Genomic DNA, 23,885 nt, shown 5'->3' with positions numbered 1-23,885 from the left:
AAGTCTTATCAACACGCATCTACAAAATAGCAAATTTTCTGGATAGCAAAAAAAAACTATTAATATTTTTGATTGTAGACTGAAATTAAATAGCAAAAGTTCATAAAACTGAAAAAGAAGCATTCATTTGGAAGCAAAGAGTTGTGTTTTGCTTGTATTTTATTTTTTAAATGTTATCACAATTTGTTTAAGATAACTGTCTCAAACTGGCCGAATTTGAGATACGTGTTGTTGGAACTTGGCCGTTGATTTACTTAATAATGAATTTATTATTGTTTCATCCTCTGGAGTCGTATTATTTGGTGGAAAATATAGTAAATGTACTGAATTTGGTCGTGAAGAAAAATTAAAGCATTTGTGGAAAGTTGCCAGTAACTTTTAACGTAGGGGAGGTTAGTGTACCTAAGGGATAGTGTACCCAGGAACACTAGCAACTCTCGGCAAGTGCTTCGACCTTGGGGCTTTAAAGTAAGCTATTACGTGAAAGATACGCTAGAGAGTAGCCTAGGTCAATGTGTGCTCATTTGGGTTATATTTACGAAGAAGTTTTATTTTTTGAAGTTTTTCACGCTGGAAGTAAATATTTTTAGTTGCATATCGAAGTGTTTTGCCAAAAATCTATCACACCAGCAGTGGTTATCGTAGCATAGGTGAAATTGACATATAACGGTGAGTAGTATTAGCTACTCATTTGGTATTTTAGTTGTAATATTAACCTGAAAAATCAGCCGAAATTCAAAATTGTTACCTCTTGTCCAAGTGACACAAGCGCTTGATGTACCTAGGAAAATAGGAGATAGTTGTGTTTGAGATATTTCATAGGAGATATCCGTTAAATATACAATCAAATATATTATCAGTGGGTTTAAGACTCCTGGAATTTTACCTCTGGATCGCGGTGTATTTACAGATGACGACTTTAAGCCACCATATGTTAGTAATCGGCCTCTTCAACGGGTAATATATATTCTTGTTCTTGAAAGGAGTTAAATTTTAAAATTAACTTTTAACCAACTACATTATTTTTCTTTGTGTAACATTTTAATTTACTTTCAAATTTAATAAACATAATACAAATTGCTTTTATTTTTCACGAGTTTCGTTGCTGTTCCCTCCAATCTAACTTGTGTTCCTTTTAAGTTAAGCCGGAAAAAAAACTTTTCGTTTAGACTATAATTTTATTTTTCATGTGAAATAACATCATTGCCATTACACCAATAATCATTTAGTTTGATTATCCAACGTGCCGAAAAATTTGTGGTGGAATACATTTGAAGCCGATAAAAATCATATCTTACCATAGTCATTAGTTTTAAAGAGCCTTTTTCCATTCCAATTTTTTTTATTTTATCTTATGAGCGTAGTGGAGATATTAGTTTAGCGTTGGGCCCATTTCATCTCAGGTTCAAATCCCGCATAAAAATTTAGAACACTCCCAAAAATAGGTCCTCGAAGTTGCACCACGAGGTGGCACTCGGGTAGAAACTGACCTCCTCGTAGTCTGTGTAGTAGTCAGGGGTTAGATCTACCATCGCATATCCTAATCTTCTTTTAGGTTGAATAAACTACTAGTAGTGATTTTCTTCCTAATGATGACTTCCTAGTGAGGCCTTAGACCAGCATCGAAGGCATATAGCGAAGTAGATGAACGCATAGAGAGATTTTTCGGGTTTTTCGCAAGTTTATTGGATGCCTTGGAAAGAATGGTAGATCGTACCACCAAAGGATCCGCTAGTGGGGCTGTGGAGACCCTAGAAGCTCCTTTTGAAGCTTTTACGCTCGTCTAGGGCTTAATAGACGGAAGAGGAAGACTTTATTGAAGCTGTAGATCATTTTGAAAATAATTAAGTGCTTTGATGTTCACCATTGCCCTTGCAAATTGCCATAGCCTGCGAGTGGAGTGCTTTTTGAGGCTTTCCTTGGAATATCCTGGTGATAAAATCTTTTTTCGCCTCAATAACTAGGTTGTCCTCATTTCACTAATGGGATTCCAGCACACTGACGCTCCAACATAAAAATTGTATCCTAATCATTGATCGCTTTCATCCTTTCTATAGTGTCACTAGCGCAGTAAACATTTTTCTAGTGAAAATTTGGGTTTTCGCGAAACTTATTTTTTCAATAACAATTACCTTTTCATCCAGAAATCTAATGAAATGTTGACATAAAACCGCTTCAATTATGGCTGGTTGTTTTTGATATAATATCTATGGAATCTATAGATTTATGTGTTTATATAGGCGCGGTGAGAATTTTGCATCATCAAATCATGAAAGTGGGCGGCAACTTCGCGTTTCTCTGTATACGTTTGACGATAAGATTACCGAATGAGGAAAACTATTTTTTCTTGTCGCATATATTTCTCTACTGTATAACGAATTATTTGAATAATCTGCGATTTTGGGCCTTAGCCTACGACCACATTCAAAATCGTCCGCCCTAATTGCTAAATCAAATGAGTCGTTTATTATGCAAAAAAAACCATTTAGTTAAGGTAACCGCCTCTGTTTCCGGTGTTTAGGACAGCGTAAAAAAATCAAAACTCATATTCCAGATTTTAGCGATGGATATCATATTTTCATTACGTGTCCTAATATTCTGATTGTAACTTTTTCATTTCTGTGTTGGCTGTGTGTCTTTTATCGCAATCTTAATAGTATATTTAACTTCTTCCTTGTTTTTGTTATAAGGATATGTGAGGATCTAAAGCTAAAAAAATATCAAAATACTATTCAAGTATATTATCACTAGTATTGTATTAGTTTTAATATCGTGGAAAAAAGGATTCCTTTCCTAAAATACAGTGTGATCCTCGTTGTATAGTGATCTCTGTAAAAAATTATGATTATTTTTGCACTCTTCGTTATTGCATTATTCGTATTTTGCCATGGGTGTCCAATCCCCATGCTAGACTTAACACCCAGCAATCCGTTTCCGGACGAACACAGGATTAAATTTTTCAATGTACCCTTTGCTCAAAAATTTTTTTTATTCATACATAAAATATAAAATTGTTTGCTACTTGTGTACTACCATAAGTACTACATGTCCTTGTGGGAATAGTTTCTTTGTAGCTATAAGACTCTGTGCCGTCTTCACTTTACTGTCGCATATATAATGTCATGTTGTTTCAAAATAAGTTGTTATAGTTATTTCCTCTCAGATTTCTAATGTTTTTTTTTGTTTTCCACAGCTAACCAAATTTATGAGGACTCAAAATCTGTCGCGGTTGGAGGAAATGAAAATCTTAAATATCACGTAAGTAATGATATTGCCTCTGATCAATCTCAGTGATCCATCATTGTGTAGCTGGAATAGATTTCCAATAATTGTTCTTTCGTCTTCCCTTCTTTCCGCAACCATGTGGCCGCAGTGAGGAAGGTGAGGTGACCTTCAACTTCCTCGGAGGGAAAACAGATGGTGCCAAGGTCAGGGAGGGACTCATCCGTTTGGTGGAAAGGGTGAGGCTGGGCAATTTGCCCCTCGTGCCTCACAGACTGTCTTTCCGTCAGGAGCCAGCCCTCCTCCTCACGGTAAGCACCATGATTCCATATTCTATACGGGAATTTGGAGGAAGTCTTTCTAGTCAAATCCAAGTGACACTTTTGTATTGCTTAGTGTTTGTCTGTTTTCTCTTATTTGTTCTGAAAAGTCTAATGCAATCTCTCCTCCGACAAAATACATTGTGTTTTATAAATCATTCTCTGCCCTCGTTTTCGGCGGAGTAAAGTCTTCGCCGGCCAAAAAGGTGGTCACGGGTTCGATTCTCGCTTAAATAGGCTGCTCCTATCTTGCCCCTATTCGGAGTGTGGTTGTTTATGCACGCTTAGTTGTTAACTTATTTTAAAATAACTGTATAAAATGTGTGATTTCACTGATATGGGAATTAATAATTTATCGATCCATATTTAACATCTTCACTGCGCCGCTAACCTAATACATTAGCCAAAAGATAAATAGATAAAAACCCAATTTGCAATAAGGGTTTAGTTTACAATTTTTTTATTAGAATATTAGCAACGTCCACAAAGTGTCGCTGTATTTATTTTATTTTAATATACTTATTTAATGTATAAATATTTTAAAGAAATAAAAAATGAGCCATTAAACAGTTAACTAAATAAAAATAAGTAAAAAAAATGATTGTAGAAATGTCCATAACTTATTTGGTAAGCTGATCCTGGTAAATAAATTTAATTCTAAGTTGTATATCCCTGGAGTAATATAGGGAACACTTGAAATTGTAAACGGGTTATTGATTTCGTCCCATCCATGGATTTAGGTACATTGCAAATGCTTGCGGTTCTTGTGATCAATGTGCCATCTCTTTTACTTCCATGTCGTGGCAGAGTGTTGTGGTGAACCAGGAACGAGTGATGTTGGGGGAAGACTTCACAGTTTCTTGCATTGCTCAAGGGTCGCCCCTCATGGAGTTCCGTTGGTACAAGGACGGAGCACTTGTGAACCACTCCAGAGCGACCAGGTAAGCAAAGTCATTTGCCTTGATTTTAATTTTCCCGTTACCTATATTATTTCTGGGTCTGCTTAAGAGGCTTACTCTGTATTTTCCAATGAAAATAACCACATTCGGAGAACTGTTGGATGTTAGAATGAATCGTTCCATGAGTCATTCATTACTCGAGCAATAATGATGGCGCGATGAAAATGAACCGCTCCCGCATAAGTGAGTCGTTCCTCGGTTAGGTGGTCACTGATTGAACTTCTACAAAATGCTCTTATTCGGTAGAATCTCTAAAGTCATACGAATGTGAGTCCGAATTTGGTAAAAAAAAACATTTAGTGGTTATTTTGTATTTCCAAATGGAAATTACTACCCTCGGAGAGCTGTTGGACTTTAAAAAAATTCGTACAATGAGTCGTTAGTTGCTCGAGGAAACAACTATTACGCGGTGAAAGTGAACTGTACCCGTGAAAATAGAGCTCTTTTAGTGAGCCATTCCTCTCGCGCCGTATGCGGTCACGTACGTAGTACACACACAATGCTTCCATGCTTATTTGGTTAAACCTGTGAGGTCATCCGAATGTGAGCCCAAATTCTAAAATACGCTATAAAACCCCTGGTATGTTTGCTATGAGTAATTTTTCCTCAAGTCAACAAACAAATTTCCTTTTAGGTCTCAGATTTTGATCAAAAATTTTATGGGTGAAAATACGATATGTTACTCAAGACTCCTCCAAGATCGTTTTGCGAATTATACTTTTTATGGAATTCATTCTAGCAAAATTTTTCGCTTTATTACCAAATCACGGGTCCTGAAATATCAAACTCACTATATTTCGTTACCCAATTATCCCCGAGCCAGGATTCTTTAGCTCAGGTCCTAGCTTCAGTCATCTAATCATCATCGAATTGATGTGATGCCTTTTCCCATTTGTGTCTATTTAAATGCTAAAAAAATTCTCAAAGTCTCCAGAATTACCGAAAACTTATGTTTTAAAATTTATGGATTTGCATACAAATGAAGTTTCAACTGGTAAATGTGTTTTTGAAAATTAATTTAACTTAAACATTTTCCCATACGTAGCGCTTTGGCTACACCGTTAAAAATATATTCCGCATGCGTAAAAGACACGTACTTGTTGTAGGTACATGTAAAAGTTCGTCTTGAATAATTTAATTAATAGAAATTATAGAACCACGCATAAAATTTGATCAAACCTCTTTTTTTCTGTCCTCTACTCTTATGGCTTCTGAGTTATGTTTGTACGTATGTCGAACATTTTCATTTTTGAAAAGGATTCCTTTGTGTTAGATCTTTATCAATCTCTCTACAAAAATAGAAGTGAAGATATTTCTCTCATAAATAAAAAGCTTGACGAATTGCTTGTGATGTATTGGCTTTTAGGAGTTGTTAGTAATATTCACTTTGCCTGATGAATTCTTAAAACTGCTTTATAACTTTGGTGAAATGTTTACTCCACGAGTATATTGATTCATCTTCTCTATGTGACTTTGCTTTTAAATTGTGGGTTGGCTGTCTTAAACACGAGTGTTTAGTTAATTACAAAAGTGACGAAAGGTTTTTATTTCTCCGGTTAATTGTCGCAATAGAGATAAAAGCTCCATAATAGCCTTAATATTCATCTTTCATTTCCTCTCTCAGCAATTTCAGAGACTGTGTAGCGACTTCCAGCGTTTCTCCGATATTTCTATGGACTTCAATGAGAAAACTCATAGAACTTTCAGGTATTCAGAACAATAACCTTTGTATCCGCTTGGAGTCCAAACTGTTGTATTTTTCATTACTAAAATGGATGTCTTTACAAGCGTAGATTTTTACGTTGTGTAACAACATCGTCGCTGGATTGTCTTCCAATCTTCAAAAGCGGGGTGTGTAAATATCAAGGAAACCTTTCCAAATATTTGCCTTGAGATTTTTCCCGCAAAGATGAATATACGTTTCGTAAAAGAATTAGAAACTTGTTGTACCATATATTTTGGAAAAAAAAACATCACTGGGTGATATTGAATACCTTTTGAATTTGGCAATAAATATCAAATTGTGTATTCCTTTGTGATTCCTTATTCATTTGAGGTGGCAGTAGGCGGTTTGCTTTGCAGTGAAATGTAAAATTCTAACTTTAGACATCTGATCTCTTGTACTTATCTCTTTTTTCGTGGCTCTTAATTATGGATAGTGTTTTGGATACATTTTATTTTGAATTTTAATTGTAACTTGAAGACAGAATGCTTGAGACTCAGTTTTGATGATCACCGCTGGTCAACAATCCTAATATTGGTTAGACATAGCTCTCCGTTCAATTGTTCTATCAGCCAGTCTTTTCACGCCTAAGTATTTTTCTTTCTCACAACCTTCTTTACCTGTTCAATGCATTTCATTCGATGTCTCCCTTTTCGTTCTTGTCATTTACTTGTCCTTTGACGATTGTCCTCATAATTGTAACCATCATGTCTCAAAATATGGCCGTTAGGTTGTTCCATCTTCTTGTCAAGGTTTTCATGAGGCTACTCCTCTACTTTTCTTAGTCACTTTTGATATTTTCCGTAAATTTGCCCATCTGGAACTTATTGTAACTTTCTTTTCCATTGCTACTCTTGACTTGTTCTCTACCCAATATATAAAAACTTAACTCTTTTAGAGCTACCGGTCGATATTTTGGCTTTTGATTCTACGCCGAAAAGTGACACGAGTCGAAATATAGGCTAAGAAGCAACTAATTTTTCAAATGTATGTTTAAGCAGCAACTATCTTAAATAAAATATCAGTGTTAATAATACAGTTAAACTCTAATATAATTAGAGTTTAATATAAAAAAAACATATTGGTATACAATAAAAGGACGTAACGCCACAGATTGTGGCTAGAACTCGTAGAAGAACTTCCGTTGGTATGGACCTTCAAGCGTGCGATTCACGACACTCGCGTAAATCTGCACATTGGAACCCTAAGGCGCCGCACGGCATGAAATTAAAGAAGTTTCCATACGTCACACAAGGGCGAAAAGGTTTTCAGTCATTTTTATTTCTTCTTTTCAGCCAAAAAGTGCCACGAGCTGAGATATAGGCTTTGCGATAGTTAATCATTCAAATTAATAATTATCGAGCAACTAAGCTTTTGTATCACTTTCGTAGTCATAAATAATAAGATTAAAGTAAAAAAAGCTTGTTGATGTACCCCGAAATGAGGTAATTTTTATCACAGATAATTTTTATCAAAGTTGTTACACTCAATTTAAATTAAATACCTACCAAAAATTACGAAAAAAAATTACCACAAAAATACTTCGGAATTTTTCGTCTGTGCCACTCCAAGTGAATGGAACTAAGACTTTCTTCGTTGGTTAGCTATTACTTTTACCAGTTCTTTTAGAAGAAAGTTATAGTTATCCAAACAAGAAACTTTAAAATGGAATTCCGCACAGTTGAATAACAGTGAGTGATTTTTGGTACTCTTGAGTGTTCGTGCTAATTCCGTGTGCCTCTAAGATATGTATGCCCTCTAGCGTGCTTTATTATCTCCCAATCGAATACCTTTGACAATCGCGAATGTTTCCCTTCTATTGCTACCAGGCATATGTGGCAGAGACTTCTGGGTCGGGACAGTCGGGAAAGCTACACGGCCATATTGAGGGTGTCTGGAGCCGCGGCAGAGGACGATGGCGAACTGTGGTGCCACGTGTCCGACGCAGGGCGTCAGCAGTGCGCGGCCGTCAGGCTTAGGGTCGCCGGAACGCCACCGACCGCGTCCGTGAGGCCGAAGGCAGTCACACTCCACAAGGTAAGTGCCATCACTCATACATTTTTATTTATGATTGGTTTGGAAATGTCGTAAGGCAGGAAAACCAAATACCAATTTTAGTAAGGGGATCTGCGGGAATATCTACGAAACCGAATTTTGGATTGTGTTAACAATATGCGGTCCAAAGTCGAGGCTGGCTCGTCAGGCCTAGTGCACGCATCAGGTGCAAATACAAGTTTAGCTCAACATCACATGATTATATAATAGGATCATGCAAGGAAAGTTTTTCAAGAGATGTCACACATAGATGATTTTAAATAATAAACTCTTTAATTGAACCTATAGCATAATATTACAGTCAGTGGAACTTTAAATCGGGCAACGTAATGAAACATTTAAAAGGCACCAATGAATCCTGTCAAATGTTCCTTTTTTTTTCTAAACATTAATTTGGTCCAGACTATTTGGATTGAAAAAAATGGACCGCTAAGGATTAAGGTCGTTTTACATGGGACACGTCATTGCTCAATCTGACGTACGTACGAAGGTGCAGTCAATGTTGAGTCGTGTATAGCTGTCAATTGCTTGAATGCGTGCGAGGTGGCAAAATAGCTCTTGCCCTAATTCCGAGCTCGCATTCTCGCAATTTCAACAAATGTTTTCAGTGCTAACCTGCGCAATGACGTTAACCGTTTCAAAAGGCCTTTATTCAATCATCAACAGGAGGTATGGAGTACGGTGGGCTGAAAAATGATTTTTTTCAGGATCAAATTTACCCTGTACGGGAAAGTTGCCAACTTATATCAGGTTCTCATATTATTATTAACAACTGCCGCCCGAGCTCTGAAATTAAAAGATTTTGCAAAAATTCCGACTGAATTTGGAGATAAACAACTATGGAGAACAATAACTGACCCTAAGACCGATCTAGCGATAAAAATGAAGAGTTTTGTGATCAAAATTCTGACCTTTTTAGACATAATTTGGATCTATAATTTATATTTTACTCTATTAGTGCGCGCATTTTATCATCTTCAATACTAGCTTAAATCACAACGATTATTTTTATCATTCCTCGGAATGATTTCTCCAGGGATAGGTTTTAAGGAACAAAAGATTGATTGCTCAAACCATCATTTTCCGATTAACACGGGTATTCTCACTGTCCCTTTTTCCATCTTTTATTCCGTCACTCTCCGTAATTACAAATGCAATTCAATAAGGTAAACGTGGGATTATAAGGACGTGCCTTGTGATAGAAAAAGGGATATGATTTCCATCCCTCGAGCCGTCGCGGGAAATGATTTAGTGAAATAGCCATTTTTCCGCCATCATTTGAGCGATTTCTGCAGCTATCCCTCGGAAGGGATGGAAAAAAATATCGTGTGATACAGTGTAAAATCATCAAACATTTTCATGAACGGTACGATAAAAAAATTTTACTCGGTGAATTTTACTGGTAATAAAAGCGTTAAATTGGGTGGAGAGGTATGGTATTTTGTGCTATGTTACCGCTACCAAACAAGCAAGCAAGGCTCATATTTTACGAATTAAATCTTCCGTTGTTTCCACAAGGTAACACGTGACGACGCTCGTAGGTCTTTAAATATTTAACGGTGTTGACTCAAAGGAGTGCAATTCCACACGATATCCGCGTTGAAAGTCAAGAATTTTTTTATCACGATGTTAAGGCTTAATGTTTGAGATTGAGATTCTTATTTGGTGCATAATCTGCTGTAAAACAAAAGTAAATACCGTACAGAGCAGCTTTAGGTCAGTTTTAATTATGCTTAACCTTTTTCAGATGCTATTAATTCAATTTTTTTGGAATTAAAAATAATCCAGATGGATTTTCTACGCATTTCATTTGAACATCAAACTGAACAATGTAATCCTCTTACGTCATATTATTAATTACAGTATGAATGTAAGTTTTGTGTTAGTGAAAAAACAAATCCCTCTACTCCCGTTATTCTCCTTCAATAGAGTGATGAAATATGATGTCGATTATTCTTGGCGTATGCAACTTCAAAATGTTTTATTCACTATCTGCCTCCCGAGAACTCGTTTAAAATTTTTATCCTGTATGTAATATTATAAATATTTTCAACTGGTGGTTCTTCACCGGGATTCTCGCTTCACCCTAACATTTTATTGTGTTTGTGAATGTAAAATTTGACCTATTCTGTAAGTTTTCGAATGTGTATCACGAATCGCTTATTCCGAGAATTTGCATTATCCTGTGCAAGCCAGCTGAGTTTAACATTAACCTTTGTTTGCTTTAGTGCCTTATTACAATGTTTCATCGGTGTTCGATAACCCTTTCATCGCATCTAAATAATATGCACCGAAAATTCAAGTAAATATATGCGGAGAAAACTGCAACGAATCATATCGCGAATAAAATCCTATTGAAAATAGTCTCGAAATAAATACTAAATTGCTTTTGCTGTGGGTATTATAATTTTTTTACAAATATTCTCGTTGAAATTTTATTTGTATCATGTATTAAGGTATTTTATAAATCTATTTCAATGGACATATGCTAAAGACACTTAAGAAGTACGGTAAACTGGACTCGAATGCAAGTAATAAACCTCTGCCAGCTTTGTTGTATATATTGAGTTACATTACATAAAGGAATGTAGACTAAATGGAGAGATATTCAAGATAAATACTAAGTACGCACCATATCTACGTAAAATTTTCATTAATACCGATTATCATCCTATTTTCCAATTTAAAATCAATTGAAGCGTTAGATTGAAGTTTTATATCATTGAACAAAAATAGTACGCCAAAAATGTTTTTTTCTTTATCAAACTCCATTCATAATTTTTCGTCGGCAACCAAACTGTGGGCTAATTATATAACATCTGTGAACTGATCGTATCCATTTCTTATTCTCTGCAGTCTAAGCAGATTTATAAATACTAATATCCTGTGGTATTCATTCTCGCTGAATCATTTAGATCCTTTAAATTACGATTGCCATTATGTTTTTATGCTTATAGTGTATTTAGCAGTAGGTTACTATAATCCCATAATTAATACTTCAGTTAACACTAGATTAGGCAAAAAGTTATTTAGAAAATAAAAAAAACCTTGGTTAAAATGAAAGAATGGGTATGCATTCATAATACGATACCTCCACTGCATAAGTGCTCAACAATCGCCCACCGAAACCAATCCGCTCATCTAATAGCCGTAGTAGTACTAGGTGAGGGGATTTCATTCAAAGGGCGATTGTTGAGCGTTTGTACAGTAGAGGTATCGTATAGTAACAATGAAGTTTAGAACTTGCATTCGAAAAGTCAATTTTTGCAATTGGATCTATCGTTAATTTGGAAATGAATTTTTCGTTCCAGTTTCAGGATAAACCATGCGATAATAATGGTAATTTTGTTATAATATTCCCTTATTAATTTCCATGCCTGTTATTCGCAGAAGTGCATATCTCTTTCCAAATTTATGGAAATAATCCTTCATTTAAAATATTCCCACATTAATTTTCATACCTGGTATCCATCCAATACCATAAATCTTCTAATCCAAGTCTATTTATACTATAAATCGGTCATCGCTCGTTTGTGCGCTATAGGAAATATTTTTTCATTACCGGCGAGGCAGAGAACTGAGTTGTGTAGGTGCTCATTTATCTGACATCACTAAAGCAGTGTGTTTTTACTAGATAAAAACTTTTAGTGCATGGGGTGTTGTTGGGCTTTAGTGTTTCGCACGCCAGTTCAGTGGAGAGGCGTGAGGCTCAGAGATAACATGATTGAGGCTGGCAGCTAACGATGCTCCCTCGCGGACGGTCCGTCAATTACAGAGGTTTCCATCCCGGTCCGCTTTGCTCGTGGGGACGAGTTTTTCTTCACATTTTCCCCTGTCTCCCGCCATAAAGAATATAATGGAACGGATAACACGAAAAACTTTCATTATCGCACATCCAGAATATTCTTTTCGGGAGTTGCGCTGTATAACTTTCTTTTTTTTTCTCTCTCTCTCTCTCTCTCTCGTCGGTCGTTCTTTCGCTGCCACCCGTGTCTTCCGCCAGGGCATATCTACGGCTCAATCAATCTTATCGTGACGCGTTGAAGTTAACGTCCTTGTTTCGTTTTCCGTTTCCTTTCTCTTCTGCCCATCGTCCGTTGCCATCTCCTCATGGCCTTCACAACTATCATCCTACGCACTGGGGAGGCTTGTCGTTATTGCGAGTGTCGTATTAAGAGGGAGTATCACTCCATATTAACCAGTCGTATTTAGTCATTTACTGTGGCGTAGTGCTCATTTGAAACTGTTATCACTTTGAATTTTTGACGGTAGGCAGAGTAAGCGTTTGTCAATGTTTATTTCTGTCTCACGTATTTAACTGAAATACGAGAAAATATCTTAACCTTTGTCAAAGAGCAGGGCCTAATTAGCTCTTAGGAAGTTTAAAAGGGTTGCCAGTAGTTAAGGGAAAATTTAAAGACTGTTTAACTGGCGAAATTAGCAACTAATTGTCCTTTACCTTTGTGTTGTTATATTTACGATTTTGTTATACGTGAGTGTATTATAGATTATTTGTGAGATATTATAGATATATAATAAATATAATATAACTATTTTCTGTGTTTATAAATTGCAGCAATGTAATAATAATATGGTACCTATGAATATTCATGTAATTAAAAGAAGCAATGATGCGTATGTGCGACAAAGGGATATCATCTGATAAAAAATATGTAAATATAATCAAAAATATAAAGCGAATAAGTTTTAATAGAATAATACGTCAGCAGGAAATACCAATGGAACGGAATGGATGCGTTCCAATCAGAAGAAACTCTATACTATATTTTTCCTATGACTGTGACAATTACTGAAAAATTTCTCAATCGTAAATGAAACTTCTTCAGGTGTTTGACTATGATTTTGCATCGATTTATATGGCTATCCTGCAGCTGGCCATCACAACGTACATTTGAACTTGGAAAGTTGCATAGTAAGTAGGATACTTTCTACGGCTGAGATTTTTTCATTGATTCATTTCCGCCTGCCGTAACCATACGGCTACATCGTACCATGCTGAGCTTTTGAGGCTCTTGAAGTCAATACGAACTCCTTTTACTATGGAATTACACGCATTTACCCCATGTATATTTGAAGCTTACAATATCTTAATCCAATTTTTATTTATTTTTAGAGGCAATCTTAGACCATTTAAGTAAGTAGACCTGCCATTCGGGCGGAACGCTGTGGCCAACATCGCACGTCGGGGAATTGAGTGGGATGAGGGAGCGTGACGTCACGGTTGGGACTGCAGACGATATTCCGTATGCGCGCTTGAGATATTTTAACGCTCATACGCTGAAAGTCGCTGAAAAGTGACGATATTGGGCACGCAAAATGATTATACACTTAATAAATATATTTTTACGATGAACTAAGGCATTTTATAGCCTTGACTGTGCGCAAAAAGCTAAATAAATCAAGATAAAGCGAGAAGCGATCGTATTAAATAAATTGATTAAGAATGTCATATGTAAACATGGGCGTACCCAGCGAAGGGCAGGGGGAGCAGCTGTCCCCCTCGAAGGAAAAATCGCTTAAGTCTTTAAGCAAAATCAGCACTGAATTGAAACGAAAGTATTCAACAAATTTTCTTCAAACCAACGAAAAATGATATGTATTAGTATAAGTTAAGTAACTGAAATAAAACTATTTTTTCAATGAAATAATCTCATAAACAAATAAAGCGCTGTTATAATGTTCTTATAATGTTGGTTTCATTCATCTTTTCCATGCTAAAATGTCACCACTTGGCTTGCCCCCCCCCCTCCTAGATCATGGCTTCCCCCCCTAGACCATGGCTTAATCCCCTCTTGGTAAAAAAAAAGGGGTTCTGGCAAGTATCACGTAATTTTTTCCGAAAAAACCAGGTTATTGCGATCTCGGTAATCTTCAATAAAAATAATTAAACAAATCGTTTTATTTATAAACCCAACACAGTGAAGCCTAGATTAACGTATTTACACTGAAAATACGCATTTTGAAAAATCCTACGTGAGATTAGAAAGAAGGCGTGGAGCAAAATCCCACGATATCTCACATAGGATGAAGGGAGGGGTCCATAAAAAGGAAAATTATTTTAGAAATATTACTTATTACTAGTAGATTAACCTAACAGTGACATTCCTAGAAAATGAATATTAACACTGTCCCAACGGTCGTGTGTCATTTTTAACCCGTAATTTTAGTAACTTTGCATCGAGCAATATTCATGAAAATTGGCACACACATGGGGAAAGGTCCTAACTTTTGTTGAGTTTAAGCAAAATTTTCCAATTTTGACCTTTTGACCTCACAATGTGGGTCCAAACCAAAAATTTTAATTTGCCTTATGTGGTTTTAATGTAAAAAATCGAGATTGAAAAATGTCTGAATTTCATTGACCAAAATGTCAATTCTTGGATTTTCGGACTCAAGAAACCCGAAAAAAAAACACTTTCATTTACGATAATTCAACCGTTGACCCAGTAAGGTCACCGTCAAGGTCATAAGGGTGGTAAAAATAATAGCATACCAACAAAGGTGTCGATCCATGGATTTTATAGGGCACCCAAGTCATTGATATTGTCCAAATACCCGTATTATTCACTAATTGACCTCCAAGGTTTATACGGAGGTCAAAGGCCATAGAGGTAAACGTCCGGCCATCGTGACACCCAGGTTTCGAACCATATGTTTTGAAGGGTGCCAAAGTAGATTTTTCAGGTAATAGATCCGTATTGTTGATTTTTTGGCCACCGAGGTCTCAACGGGGGTCAAAGGTCATAGAGTTAAATGTCTGGCCATCATGACAACCAACGTGTCAAACCATAGGTTTTGAAGGGTGCCAAAGTCGGTTACGCAGTTCATTCATCCGTACAACAATTTATTTTGACCTCCGAAAGTCATAATGGGGGTCAAAGGTCATAGAGATTTTAGTCGACCGCTTTGACTTTCTGACCGCTTTTGATTCAGATATTTTAAACTTCATTCGCTACTTCGATTACCAAAATTTTATCACCCTCAATAACTTCAATAGCATTTTAAAAAAAGGTGATTGATTGTTTTTAAACTCTAGCTAAATTTGAGGATTCTTTTTCAAAACTCTCTTCTTCAATTCTAGGACATTAAGCCTGATATAGAAAGTAGGAATTCATGATGTGGTATAATTTAAAAATTCTATCTACAGCTGACGAAAGAGGTAACTAGCTCTTTTTTCAGTAACCAAGTATTTTCTTATACATGCGACTTCCGCAGTTTCACAAAATTCTTTCAGCGTTTGAAGACGCACAGTGTAATGTAGAAATAGAAATATATTTTAATGACAATATTTTCCACATCTGCGGGCAACAAAACAGCAGCTGTTTGAACGGCGTTATGTATCATGTGCGCGGCAAAACCGATTTGATAACTTGTGATGTACAGGCCTTAGATCTGAAAGAATGACTATGAAAAATGGCATGGAAAGACATCCTTCTGCTGATGCTAGTTTCTTTTCTTCGTTTTTATTATAAATTTCTGTATTTTGGAGGAATATGCAGAAGTATATAAATATCTTTTGTGCTCTTGCGTCTCCAAGTGCTTTGAAATATCATTCCTACTGCCGTGAAAAAAAAATTACCCGTTACATTTCACACATTAGACAAAGTAATCGCTCCTGGATTTTTTTAATAAAATGAGATTCACTTCTTAGATTATCTTTGAATTTGCATCCTCTTTTGTTACGCATTATGACAAAAATCTAAAAAATAAATTCATGTCATAAATAGTTCTAAAAAATTTCATTGAAAACTCGGTAAGTACATACGTAAAAATTACAAGAATATATTTATTAAGTTATTCAATGAATTAAATATAATTGATTGTTTTAAAGCAAATTTATCTTTAAAATTATTTTAATCCAATCCTCTCTTTCTTTCTAATTATAAATATGTCAATAGGTATTATTTATTCCCAGAATTTTCCGTAGCGTGCTTGAATCGGAGGTGTCACTTGCAAAGCCGGCTCTAGACCTTTTTCCACCATCGCAAAATATAAATTACACGAGAGCTGTCTGCTAAGTGATAAATTATGCATTTATGGAATAACTAAATTACTTACCTAAATAATATGAATGCTGATTTGTTGACATCCCTTCTTAGTAGCGCTAGCGCGCAGTTCCATTAGCATCGCATAATTGACCGTTTAAAAATTACTATATGCGAAGGCGTTGCCGCGTTACTTCGTGGACGACCGGCAAATTCTTTACACCATGACCCTTTTCCTCTCTAAAATTCCCCCCGTTTACAACTTTTGTGCAAGATTTCATGTTTTTATAACGATTTTCCGAATGATGCTAGATCGCTAAGGAGATAAGAAAAAAATCTGCGGAAGTTTACAAAGGGCTTTGTCTTCATTTTACTGCCACAATATTTTTTCGTCGCTGCCAATGCCGAAAAATGCCACTGTTCATTATTTGTAAGTTCACCAATCCAACCATGGCTGAGAGAATACTTCTCGTACATAACGCAATAAATATTAGTACTTTTAATTGAAAAATCGCGAAGAAAATGGTCAGAATACCGCAGTGATACACTGAATCCCCATTCGTAGCCATGCGCTACGACGATGAGCGTCCCAACCGTGACGTCACGTCGCTTTAAAAGTGGGTGGGGAAGGAAGGGAGCGGAGGGGAGATGTTGGCCACACGGCGAGACATGGATAGGGGTGGGGAATGGCGGGTCTAGTTCTTATATGGTCTAAGGAGGCAATCGAAAATAGCTGACTGACGGAAATAGACGGGCGCGAAACGAAAATATAATGTGGACGCCTCCTCTATGTAAATTATTGAAGTAAGCAGGAAATGACAAAGTATGGATTATTTTTATTCTTTGCCCAAAAATTGGCTTGCCCTCAAGATTCATCATTTCTATCAAGGCCCAACTAATAAGGTGAACGGCGTTAGAGTCATTATGAGGTAACACTTGATGCATCTCCAAAATATTTCACTAGATTACTGCAGACGACCAAGGGAGCAACGAATCTAAATATTTTCACAATCGTTAGCGGCAACTTTTCTGGGCGGAAATAAGTTAATCAATTTGGGGATGAATATTGTCGGATATTTCTTCGAGTGAGACCGCACTACATTATTCCCACCGCATGTGGGACCTTCTTGCCACTTTCAGACGGTAGTAAATGCCAGTAATGTATAAATGCTACCTGGGAGTCGTTTATTTTCTTCCTTCAAAAGTTGTTAGGATAAGTCTCACGCTCCCTTTTACAATGTTTGAAATCATTATAATTACCACAAATTGTTGTGCAAGTAAAATAAGCTCTTATAAAAAATTTTTTTAAAAAACCAGCCTTTATATTTAGATTACAGGGGATGAGCAACGTTTAAATATGACACAAAGCAAAAAAACTCAGTGACCCCGAAAAACCAAAAGTGACGTATTAAAAAAGTCACTATATTTATTAAATTTTCAGTGAATGGTAAGCCCCCTATGTTTCAAAATGCCACCCCTATGCTTTTAAATGCCTACTATGTGGATATGCCTAAAGTCGATAACTTTTACTGTGGTCGCAAAACACGAAAATCGACCATTTGGAACTTCTTAGATCAAAAACATGTTTTGGGGGGCTATAGGTTGACTGGGGGGTGGTTAAAGGGGGGTTGGAGAGAAAAAGTTATATTTTCATGTATTGTCATCGGAAATGAAGTGTGCAAAATTTCAGCGTTTTTGCTTCACAGGAAGTGAGTCAAATTTGAGTTACAAGATTTGTACCAGACAAACAGACAAACAAACAGACAGGTTGGTGAGTTGATATAAAGGCTGGAAAAACCTATAATCTATGTCGCCGCGTCAATTGTTTGAGGTGGCACCAACGTCTCCCGACCAATGATGGTCGCTTTTTCAAGGAAATCGGATAAAATAGGAAATTTTGTTCATGTTTTTATTGTATTCATTTAACATGACGAGTAGCCGTGAAAGTTGGAACGAAAATTTATAACTTATCTTTCTCATTTCAACTCTACTTTTGGGTTTGTAAAGAAGGACATCTATACTTTCCCCATCAATTCAGTTTCATTGGTCCGTACGATATTCTATAAAATGCTGCGTATTAGGCGGATGTTTAACTAATTGTTTCGTGGTCACTAGCCTTTAACCGTTTATGCTGAGAAACGGCATTTTTATACCGTGAATTCAATCTTAATTTGGCAGAGAAAGATTTTTACAGAAAAAACACTAAGATTATTAGAAAAAGGTTTGACACTAGTTGTCGGTGGGATATTTGTCGTGTTTGGGCCATCTTTAATTTTTAATCTACCTTAAGCTTTTTCATTCCTGCGATATTTTGAAAATTTCGGTGTATTTTGTGGTTTGAAATAATTTAAATTAATTTTGATAATATTTTATCCCAAATTTCATCGGTTTTTGGAACGGTTTTTATTTTATCAGAGAATAAACAAGGTTGTGTGGAAAAAATATCTTACTTTTTCAGGAATGCATTCGGTTTCCTCGTATGATTTTGAAATAACTTCTCAAAACTTGTGGTAGAGAGTAGTCTTAAACAATGCCTCCGCGTACCCCCCAGTTTTTCGTTCGCGTGGGTAGTGCATGTTTCTTCTGTGCATATTTTGTGGGCTGAAATTTTTTCTCAGTGGCTTCGGCGGATAATAATAGTACGTTTTTGTGTGTGCTGGCTCCCTAAGGATCCAATAGGTTTTTTTTCTTATTTTACGCTCAGGTCAAAATTTAGGGCCCATAAAAGGTATTCCTGGAATATTTTCAACACCAACAGTATAAATTATTTTCTTTATCCACGCTTAAGTGTGCTAGGTCACCTGTGGATACAAAAACCTGTCGGAATCTAGGCCATCTCATTAAAGCGTGTTCTCCATACAAATAGAATATTTCGCTTTAAATCGCTTCGCCTGGATATTATACGTGCCTTCGCCGAACATAGCTAAAATAATTTATTTACTGTAATGTGAAATATTTGCCTGATACAGGTCTTATATCCAAAACTCTTTATGAACAATATTTTTTAAACTATACAATGGCAGCCACTAATCCTTTTCTGCATTTTTAAACTGTAGGGACTATTTTTTTATATATCGAGCATAAATGTGACATTGATAAAAGCGTTTTTTGTCTTTAATTGTATTTAAAATCATCCTGGAACTTTCATGAAGGCAATTTGTTCACTCTTTGCTTAAAAAAGTTTCCGAATAAAACATTTCCTGCAGTTATTGTGAAATAGCTGAGAACTTACGTAGTTCTGAGATTAAATCTGGTCATATTTCATTATATATTTAATTTTTGCATTATATATTCCTTAAAGGGTTTTTCAACATTTAAATAATACTTCATGATTTTATACTTGGATGAATGGAAGAAATTCGCTTTAAAAGTGTCACTTGATTTTGTAGGGATCCGGATTTTAAATTAATTATTTCACAGTCATGCCTAAATTAAATTTCTGTTACAAATAAACAAGGAACAGTTTCATCTCTGATCACATAATTTGCTAATTATTTCCGTTCAGTAAGGTTTTGTATTGATCAGGTGTGCATGTTTTCGGCAGAATAAATTAAATGAAGGTGGTCATTTATTAATTACGCAGAACAGTGATTTTTCAGATTTATGATGAAATGCCATTCTTAAATTACAGTTTGCAATAATAGTCAACTCTATTAACAACCCTTTGGCATAAATTAACTTAGCTATTATCGGAGTTAATTTTGAAAATTTTCCTCGTGAATAGAATATGAAGAAGTGGTCCATCTGAAGAAATTATTAAATTATTTATTATTATTTAAATATTTTCTTCATTTTTCAAAAGCTACCTAGAACTTGCGGCATTTATCACGCAATGGTATGCGTGTCAGAATTATATGCGCCCTCTAAACAGAGAATCCTTATTTGTGGATATATAGCTTTCAAGATGTGATGGATTTGAAATGGTGAAGTTAATTTTGACCCACTACTTTATATCAATGACTTTGGGTCAAGAAAGTTGTGACCTCATTTGCATATATTTTTAAAATAGGATTTGTTTTCTATTTCTCTTGCCTGAATGTTTGTCAGTAATGTTAAGTTGAATAATTAACACAAGCTGATTCAGGTTTGCTTTCTTTATTATTGAGGAGCCCATGCGACTATACACTTGGGTGCTCGCAGTAAAAAAACTTCCTCCAGATGCACAATGACAAGGCCTTTTATAGTTGCTTCGGAGTCACTCATCGCCTGCTCCGCAGCCTTTCTGTCGTGCTGGCTAACTGGGCCTCAACGCAAACCCCTCACACAGGCTTAAAATAAACGGAGTCCTCTTTCCTTACCTTCAAATAAGGCTAAGATCTAAGGCTAAGATAACCTTTACGCCAGCAATACTTTTCCAAGGAATAAATTTCTAGAGGAAGATATTAGCCTTCGTAAACCGCCGACGGCTATAACCAAGACAATTTATATCCGTATTCACTTAGTATTTTACAGTGTTGGCCGTGTTAGCAAGAGTTCCCTGCACGTATTAGGATAAACCAAGTTCAATCGTGTCAGGCGAAACATGATGGAACTCCTTCATGATGAATCAAAAAAGGAAAGACAATGGCAGGTTCCACAATTTAATAAATACTGCGACCGGTTTCGAATACATGGTATAATCATCAGGCACTTTTGATAGAATTGTTTCCGCATACATAGTAGTCAAGAGGGAGGAGGAGAAGTTAGGTAAATGGTTGACAGCGTCATGGATTTGTGAGCAATTTTCTGACTGGAATTTCCAAAATGAATGGACTATTTGATGCAGATACTTGGACTAGCAGTATGTGTGAAACCGTGAGATGCTGAGAAGTGTTATTTCCATGTGAAAATTCTAGTCATTTAGAGCCAATTGTATACTATTCTCTCTCATTACAAGAGGATTTTAGCTACAAATAGATATTTGCTCTGCATTGTTGGCAGGCGTTCCTGTCATGATATATGTGGTCCACATACTTGAACTAAAGTATTTTTACTTTAAGCAATGAAAGCATTTATGTTCAAGAATTGTAATTAATTTATACGCATGCGATATATGAAGTTGGTATTAAGGTACTTACCTCTGGGTCTTCGTTTATTTTTTCTCATATTGAACTAAAGTATTTTTACTTTAAGCAATGAAAGCATTTACTATACCCTATGACAGTGGTCATATATCGTCATTGTAATAGTAAAATCTTACTATGCTATCTTAGTATATTGTACAATAATTGTGACCTATGACTAAAACCATTTCATTATCATTTGCTAGGAAAATCTACGATTCCTTCGCTCTTTCTATAGATAATTTTAGTTCTATATCTGAGCATGCTGCCTTTTTTGTCATTAATATCCTTTGGTTCCACCCTTATCATTTTTGAAGAAGAATGGTTTTTTTCTCCTTCTTAAGAAAAGATTTCCTCTGTGCTCTCTTTCATTTATTTCCAGAAGCCACTACGTAATTTATGTTACCGTCATGGATCCCGCTAGTTCCTTTGAAAACCTTTGAAGTGTTCTCACTAGCTTGCTCCTCCAATCAGGGCGACTTTTCTTCGTTACTTGAATCACGTCGAAATTTTCAAGCGGATCCCCGATCTCCTCCCAAATATGGCTTCCTGTCATATTCCTCTTTGATCCTTGTTTTGTCTAGCCTTTGAATACTCTTTGTGGGCTTGAAATATTTATTTTGCTTCATGTCCTCTCAAATTATTCATCCAAGTGTATCGTTTGCATATCGTTCGTGTTTCCTGGCCTGCCTGATGCTTTCTTTTTAATTCTGTGAAAGTGCACTTATGTTTTATTTCCAATTTAAGGGTGAATCGTTTTCATTAGGCTTGCGGAGAAATACTATTTTTATAAGTATTGCAAGCTACTCGTAGAAATGCTTTATTTTTTATACAGTTTCTATTTACTTCCTAATGTGAGACTGTTTGATCCATCGCAAAATTTGGTTTTATCTTGCACAAAAGGAGGATTTTTTCGCCTAAGATATACTTTTAAGTGCAAAGATTTGGAAAAGCCCTTCTATGAGAATCGTTCTTCGGTATCAATTCTGGAGACAAGGTTAATCTTTGTAATATGCTTGATTTTCTAACTAATTTCTGCGTAGTTCATGTACTAAATTGTCCAAAATAATAAATTGTATTTCTCCACAATGTATATCATTGATTTATCGGTGAATGTTTATTGACTAGATGGTAACAAATTTCTAGTGATAAAAAAATTTGTTATAAGTACATTCATTAAAATGTATTTTGTCCCTAAGTATCGTTATTCTCTTGGTGAAGACGGTTTCGGTCGCAATACTACTATTTGATCATTTTGTGAATGGTAATAGTGGTATTTCTGTCAATATTATACTTTTAAAATACCATGCTTTAGATAAATGTCAAATTTTGATTTGTATATTGTCGATGGAATACTTAAAGCAATTATAGGAATTGATACATTGTGATACTCTTAGGGCCGGTTTTATAATGTCTAGTTAAGTTTTTTCGGAGCATAAAAATCAGAGTTAACGATATCTTCCACTTGAAGTCACCTGTTAAACTAACCGTTATCCTGAACTACTTTTCACAACTTTAATTTTAAAATGCCTTTAAGTTAAGGTTACGACAGTAAAATGTTCTGGTTAACGCTAACTAGACATTATAAAACCGGCCCTTAGTGATTGTGGAATGTGGTACGTAAGTACAAAAAAATTGATTTTACCATGCTTTTACTTTTAAGTAAATGAATTGATTTTACCAGGATAGCGGATGATTTTTTCTCTCGAGTTATTTTCACTTTCATTGCACTTGTGGTTGTCGTGTATACTCTTTCCAATTTAAGGAAGAAACGTTTACGTTTTCAGTCACGTTTTCAAGGTCCTCTAACCAAGCCGGATTTATTTAAAAAAAGACTGAATGATTTTTGCCACTAACATAAATGCAATAATTTTGGTGTTCAAGATAAATTAGCGTGTGAAGCTTAAAATATCGAGATACAGCAGGGGTTAATATGTTATTATTTGACTTAGTTAGTTTCAATGCATATGACTAAACCATTTTCCTTTAATATTAGTTAATCCTTCCTCGTTAATCCTTCTTTAACATAAATATAGATCATGAGCTGGTAAAGTTAGCTTAAAAAAAAGAGACTGTAAGAAATGGAGAAATCTGCGAACTCTTTCTTTTGTGCAAGAACTAGTCTAAATACAAGTCCTTGTAAGAGTTAACTCTCAAAGCGAGAAATATCCTTCTCCTTCACACCAAGGAGGAAACATGACGAATTATCATCTTCAATTTTTTTCTCCACTCCTTCCATCTTTGCCAAATCTCGAATCGGGCGAAACCAATCTGTTTCCGGAGGAGTCTCCGGACGTGGGAGAGAGAATGGTATTAGAAAACTTCCAAATGTCAGCTTATCCCCCGGATTCTATCCAATGACGGCATAATAGGATGCTTCGGCGATGGGAGAGTTTGGGATTGTGATAGGGCGCGGGGAGGCGAGGCTGATTATTGGAAGGGCGGCACGAGAATGAAGGGGTGTGGGGTATCTAGAAAGATTGGCTCTGGCGGATGAGTTTTTGGTGGGAGTAAGGAAACGGTTTCGAGCGTTGATGGGAAATGAAGGAGAGAAAAAG

At 35.9% G+C, this 23,885-nt stretch overlaps 1 protein-coding gene across 1 annotated transcript in view; it reads left to right on the top strand.

Moving 5' to 3' along the window:
• Positions 1–23,885, top strand: part of LOC124167632 — a 481,758-nt gene that overhangs the window by 323,412 nt on the left and 134,461 nt on the right. The window contains exons 7-10 of the mRNA XM_046545612.1: positions 3,194–3,258; positions 3,374–3,533; positions 4,350–4,483; positions 8,054–8,261. Of these exons, the coding sequence (XP_046401568.1) occupies positions 3,194–3,258; positions 3,374–3,533; positions 4,350–4,483; positions 8,054–8,261 (567 nt within the window). The remainder of the gene's footprint in view (positions 1–3,193; positions 3,259–3,373; positions 3,534–4,349; positions 4,484–8,053; positions 8,262–23,885) is intronic.

Source organism: Ischnura elegans, chromosome 11 (genome assembly GCF_921293095.1).
Source record: "Ischnura elegans chromosome 11, ioIscEleg1.1, whole genome shotgun sequence".
NCBI classification, from domain to species: Eukaryota; Metazoa; Arthropoda; class Insecta; order Odonata; family Coenagrionidae; genus Ischnura; species Ischnura elegans.
This window is presented reverse-complemented; position numbering and strand designations above follow the sequence as displayed.